The sequence below is a fragment of the Marmota monax genome, unplaced genomic scaffold, assembly GCF_021218885.2.
Source record: "Marmota monax isolate L192 unplaced genomic scaffold, Marmota_monax_Labrador192_F-V1.1 WCK01_AAM20220418_F8-fsc01257, whole genome shotgun sequence".
NCBI classification, from domain to species: domain Eukaryota; kingdom Metazoa; phylum Chordata; class Mammalia; order Rodentia; family Sciuridae; genus Marmota; species Marmota monax.
The window spans coordinates 11,073-17,839 of NW_026692666.1; the positions used below are offsets into that span (position 1 = coordinate 11,073).

At 38.9% G+C, this 6,767-nt stretch overlaps 1 protein-coding gene across 1 annotated transcript; it reads left to right on the plus strand.

Moving 5' to 3' along the window:
* Positions 1-1,565: 1,565 nt before the first annotated feature.
* On the plus strand, positions 1,566-2,516 carry LOC124093918 (forkhead box protein R2-like). The gene has a single exon (XM_046446445.1). It carries the CDS (start codon positions 1,566-1,568, stop codon positions 2,514-2,516), a length of 951 nt encoding a protein of 316 aa, XP_046302401.1.
* The last annotated feature ends 4,251 nt before the right edge of the window (positions 2,517-6,767 follow it).

Genomic DNA, 6,767 nt, shown 5'->3' on the forward strand with positions numbered 1-6,767 from the left:
CAGTTTAGAATTTCCAGCATATGAAGTATGAAGTAAAGAAGCTAAAGTGATGTTCTCTTAGAAAGGTAAGCAGGAGTGGGATCCTGGAGGACCTTTCATACTTCATTGAATCATAGGATTTAATGTTGTAGTACAAAAACCAAAAGAGACTAGCATAGTGGATAAAAGCACATCTTTCGCAGCAAAGCTATCTGAGTTTGAACTTCAGCCTTTTGCTAGCTTTGTAACTTAGTCTTCTTTTGTGTTGTATGATTTTTATTCTGTAAAGGGAGAATAGTAACAGTAATCACTCCAATAATGAGTTTAATTCCTCCTTTAAGAATAATAAATTTAATCACAGAGTATTTAGAACATTCAATAAAGCATTAACAGCTGATATCATTTTTATTATTAATTTTATATTGATGCAGTAGACAGGCCATTCTGGCAGCCTGTATGGAGGATGAGTTTTGAATAGATTAGAATCAGAGAGTGGAGAAACCATAGGAAAATTAGTGTGCCCCTTTAGTAGCTTCCATTGGCATGTGCTGCATACCTCTGTGATATAGTCCTGTGTAATGGTTTTAGTGAAATCAAACACTTTATGGATGGATTTTATGTAGACTGGACTAAATGAAACCTTCTCATCTTGTTTCTTAAAAAATTTATTTGGCATAAACATACTAGAAAGATGAGCTCTGGAGCTTCCAGGACCTTGCATGGTATGGCTAACCATTGAACCTGCTATCTTCAAAGTATATTTCAAAACTCATTTCCTGAGAAGGTAATCTGGAGAAAGGGAAACCAATTGTTTCTCAGTAGATGATTGAAGATAACAACAAGGTTGGGTTCTAGCATGGGTTTGAGACTAATAGGGGCTATCTTCTGATAGTTACCATTGTATTCTAAAACTCTGGTTACATATATCGCTGCCTATTTTATGTTGAATGTGATCAGCAGGCAATGGGTATCATGAAAGGATAAGAAAACCAGGCTGTGGTCCTACCTATTTAGGTATTTGTTCCAAAATATCCTGTAAATATCTGTTCTCATACCTATAGGAATACAAATTATGTTAGTTTACAGGTCTGTCAGAAAAATTTACTGAGGTCATTTATGTAAAAACATTTGAAAAAATTCGAAGATACTTTAAAAAATGAAATGACTTTTACTTGTATCTGTCCTTTTATTAAATGAATCCAGCAAGAGTTGGAAGATAGGCCAAATAATCACCTGATATGCAAGCTACCCTAGTTTTCATATAATTCAAAGTTTCTTGGTCTGCCTTTGGGGAACTCCTGCTTCCAGTGAAAGCTCGGGAAATACACTTGGGTCTTTTTCCTGTTAAGATGTTCTTTTAAATTATTTTCCTGTGTTAATCTCTGTTCCAGAAAGCTGAGGTTTCTCCAAGTCTGACCACTGATGAGTGAGGCATTGGTATCCCTTTTTCCAGTACTTCTGGAAGGCCCACTCATAAACTCCCTGGATAAGAAAGACACATCAGTGCCCCAACCAAAGTTTTGAGACGTGCCTGAGAGACCTATGTCCATTCGGTAGTTCTTCCTCCACCTATTTCTACACTAAAGATGGACCTAAAGCTAAAAAATCCTGACTTCTGGTACAGTCTTCATGGACATGTTCCAGGACTTCTGGACTGGGACATAGGGAATGAGTTCTTCTTGCCTTGTACCACAGACCAGAGCCCTTTAGCTGAGCAGAACCTTGCTAAATACAAAATACGAGTAATGAAGCCCCCAGAAGTACCCCAGGAGTGGAAACCTGGTCCTGATGAAGATGCTCCTCAGTCTGAACCCAACTTGTGGATGTGGGTAAACCCCAACATTGTGTGCCCTCTCAACAGCCAGGAGGCCCCAAAGCCCAATAGTAAGGATCTGATAAGCATGGCTTCTTCCCCTCAGGCACCCACAAAAGATGAAGAGTCTAACTTCTCAGAGGCTCAGGGAGTGTTGGAGTCCCTGCCACTTTCCTCCAATGAGCAGTCTCCCCAACAGAAGCACCTCCTCTCTTCCCCAAGTGACTGTGAGCTCCCAGAAGAGGAAGCTGAGGAACAAAAGGACAAGTCTTCTGAGGCCCTCATGGTCCTTAACAAAAGAGACTGCTTCCAGAAGCCAAAGCTATGGCAAGCTAACAACCAGGAAAGGAAATCCTGGCCACGGCCCCCACTCAATTATAGCCATCTCATTGCCCTAGCATTAAGAAACAGCCCTCCGTGTGGTCTTAATGTGCAACAGATCTACAATTTCACTCGACAGCATTTCCCCTTTTTCTGGACAGCTCCAGATGGCTGGAAAAACACCATTCGCCACAACCTCTGCTTCCTAGGCAGCTTTGAAAAGGTGCCAGTCACTGTTCAGGATGAGGCTACTGCAAAACCTCGCTCTTGCCTCTGGAGGCTCACCAAGGAAGGACACCGCCACTTTAAGGAGGATACTCGTCTCTTAGCCTTTGCTCGAAGAGAGAGCATCCAACAGTGCATGAGCCAACCAGATTTGATGCCCTCCCTCTTTGACCTTTGAACAACTGCTCCCTTTCTGGAACACTGCCCTCCTTTCTGTGCCTACCCATGTTCTGATTGACCCTTTATTAATCCCTCAGCCTACCCTGCCTGATTGCCAAGTTGGTCTTTAGCTAGTATTACAAATCTGGTGTTAAATAAGGTGAGAGGTAGGTTCAGAGGAGGTGGGACTTCAGTCTAGGTGGGAAATCATTGAAGATTTCATCAGGGTAGTGGCAGTTGTTCTATACCTTGAATAGAGGCAGGAAATCCCAGAAACAATGGCATGGAAGCTAAGGAAAGAAGGGAATATTTTTGTGGGAGAAAGGAATTCTGTTTACTTCCCTGTTCAGAGCTGTTTCAGAAAGCTGAGGTTTCTCTAAGTCTGATCTCTGATCAGTGAGATATCTATGCCCCTTTTTCCAGTACTTCTGGCAGGCCTACTGCTGAGCTCTCTAGACGCGATATACTACATCAAACAATGCACCAACAGAAGTTTCGAGAAATGCCTGAGAGACTTCTGACTTTTTGGATGTCTTCCTTCACCTATCCCTACACTAAAGCCCCAAAGCTTAAAATCTTGTGACTTTTGATACAGTTTTCATGGTCAGGTCCCAGAGTCACTGTATGCTCACACATGAAAGAAAATGGTGGCCTATAAAGTGTAAAATATATGATGGACCCAGACTGTGGGCAACCTTGAGTACCTCATGAAGATTTCTATACATACAAAAAGAATTGGGCCTAACGTTTAGTCACTTTTTAAGTGAGCCATTTTATTCTTCAGATCCTTACTTTTCTCTTTCTGGTCTTGGTCTGCTCATCCTTGTTCTATTTTCATCCAGTTCCAGTACTGACAACTAATTGCAAGCAGCTACTTTTTGTTTGAATATTGAAAAACCTTGAATTGCTGCTGTATTAACTCCCAAGCTTTTTGATGACAACGCTTGGTTTCCTCATTCTTTCATTCACCAAACCTACATTGAGAAAATGCCAATATCTCAAGGTCCACCTTAGGTGCTAAGGATTAAAAAAATGATAAATATTAGTGGGAGATAGATAATTCTTATGTAGATGTGATGAAACGTGAAGTTGTCATGGAGATGAGAGATTGTTCCTGGGAAACATAAAAAGCATCAAAAAGAAAACATTTTTTGAGCTAGTTTCCAAGAATAAATAGGGATTTGTTGAGCAGATAAACAGGAGAAAGGACATTACAGGGGCAATAGTGTTAACAAAGTGAATGGGGTGTTTGGGGGAATGATAAGTTCAGTGCAGTTTAGTTACATTAAGGCCAAGAATGGCTGTAAGAAAAGTAGCCACAAGACATTTTATGTACCACTTGGGTGTTTAGACTTTCTTCGTGGGCTTTGGGGAATCAAGAGATATGAGTGATGTGTTACAAAAGAACAAAAACAAAACAAATGTTTCAGTATTTGGTTTTCTAATTTCAAAATTTATATTTTTGTACAAATAAGCTTTTGTAAAAAATAAAAATGACTTTGTTTTCTATGTTTATTTATTATTAAACAAATATATACTAACTAAAATCTAGAATATTGATTTTAAGTTTCCATTTAGTTGCAAAAGTTTCAATAATGGGGATACAAAAATGTCTGTTAAATACAAAAACAATTCAATATTTAAACAATTGACTGATTACATTTCTAATGATTTACTGTAGCTGATATGCAACCATTTAGGTTGTATTTCAAAAGCAAGATATTCAAACAATTCTTTCAAAAGCATAATTATAAATGCTACATCTGTATCATGGTTGTTCTGTCCAAATTTATAGAATGTTTTGGGATTAATAAACTTACTGTGTTTACAAGTAGTCAATGTTTGCTGATCATTTTCTTCCCAAATTAACTTATAAGAAAAAGCCTAAAAATAACAAATAAAAAAAAGAAAAAAGAGACTATTCTGAAATTAATGAAACTATATTTATTTATAGCAAACCATGTTTCTAATATATCTACTCTGTAAACTTTCCAAAGAAGTCAAACTTTCATTTTCAGAACTGAACCTGAATTTTTCTGCTGCAACTTCACAACTTTGAGCATTGAATCCCTTTGTTTAGTTTTTTTTTTTCCCCACCATTCTTCTTTTTGCTCTTGTTGCTTGGAAAAAGCAGTCATTGGATCATTTCTTCCAGTCATCTCTGATGATTCAAGTGAAGGACAGTCTTCCTTTGGAGGAAGTTTTTGCTCCTGCTTTTCCTTCTTTCCACTATCCTCACTAGGATACTGTAAAACTACAGTTTTTTATAGCTCTTCCTCATTCATTGATGACACCATTGCTTGCTCTGGCATTACTAATCTTTCCATTGGAAGCTTCAAAACAGATTGTAGAAGGGAACATATTCACCACTCACCACATGAATAAAATCTTTGTAAATCTCAGTAATTACTTTGAAGATTGGCAGAATGGTATATAGCTGATAGTCTTTTGCTTGCACTGGCATTCTTGTCAGTGAGTTTGTGTTTTTTAAAATCCTGCATTTATTTGGACCTTTATAAAGGTTAAGCAGAATGAAAAAATAATAATATGCTTGGCATAGAATTATGTTTTAAACTAATATTATTATCCATTGATCCCACACTGGGGTTGGCATTTGTAACATCAATTTGAGAACTCCCCTGGATAAGTCAGTTAAGTAACACATTTTCATGCCTCTTTTCTCCTAGTAAGAGATTTCATCCTCTTTCACTGTAACTGTATAAGGATTTCTTTTTTTTTTTTAATCCATGGCCAAATTCTGGGTTTTTTTTTAAATTTTTATTGTTGGTTGTTCAAAACATTACATAGTTCTTGATATATCATATTTCACACTTTGATTCAAGTGGGTTATGAACTCCCTGTATAAGGATTTCTGTTAAACTTAGTTATGTCTTCTGAATCCCACAATTCTGTATCATCAGGCAAATTGGTTTTGAACATTATCTCTGCTACCAAGTATGCTTCAAAACGCTGTATGTGGGGAGTTTGAAGGAGCTTTGAAATCAGGCAGCTCCTTTTCTCCAATTTCCTTGTCAGTTTTAGTAATTAAAAACAAACAAACAAACAAACTTTTGCCCTCTGGTCGCCCATCACCCTTACCCAGGTAACTGTTATGATACTCTGCCAAAGCAAGATTCTTCTATGGATTTGAGCTCACTTTTCAGGTTCTTTAATACTGACTTCTTTAGGGAGGCAGTGGAGAGGGCAACAGCAACTCATAGGGCCATTGGGCTGGCATGTGCTGGGACCATGGAGTTGGAGTCTCAAATGGCTGTAGGAGCAGATTTGGGGTCTGAAATGACAGAGTAAGGTTCAGGAGGGGCAGCAGGGTTGGTGTGGATTTCAAGAAGGAATGAGGAGACATGAAAGGTTTGTTCAAGGTGGGAAGGACGGGCAGGACTGGATTGGTGCGCTGAAGCCCTGACTTCCTCTTCCTTGGCAGTGATGGGGCTGCCCAGTCATGTATTGCTGGTGGGGTAGGTGGAGGATGCTAATGAAAGCATTTTCTGAGATATAACTTAACTCCACCTCCTCACTCTTGCACCCTTTTATGGCAGCCTATGTCAGCTCTCAGTGTCTGGTGGTCACCACTCAGAGTGAGGCTGAGGCAACTTTTGATCACATTGTAACAGTGGTCCACTTTATGCTTTGAATATAAACGTTGCTGTTCTGCTACAGCAACTTATTTTTTAAATATTATTTTTTTAGTTGTAATTGGACACAATAGCTTTATTTTATTTATTTATTTTTATGTGGTGCTGAAGATTGAACCCAGGGCCTCGCATGTGCTAGGCAAGTGCTCTACCGCTGAGCCACAATCCCAGCCCCCTACTGCAACTTATTTTTAAAGTGGACATATTTCTTTCTCTTCCTCTCACACTGCTCTTCCTTAATATCTCCCCCTCCCTAATCTCAGGGGAAACAGGATTACCTTTCTTCCCAATCCTTGGCAGAGTTATCTGTCCCCAGTATAAACCCACCATAGGAACAAAGTAATTCAGACTTTGGGGATGTACCAATATCTCCCAAATTAACAAGTGAATTACAACTCCAGACAGAGAACCAGTGGAATGTAGCCTTTGAGTCATCTCTTTAAAAGCCCCCTGTTCCTAGTGATGGGCAGAATTACAGCCTCTGGGACTGGAGTCCTTTGTGTTTCTTCTTTGCTAGAAGAGCAAAAAACCTTCTTTTTTTCTTTTTTCACAAAACTATGTTCTTGTTATTGGATTGGCATCAGGGACAAGGACTAAGCTTTCAGCAACAATATTTC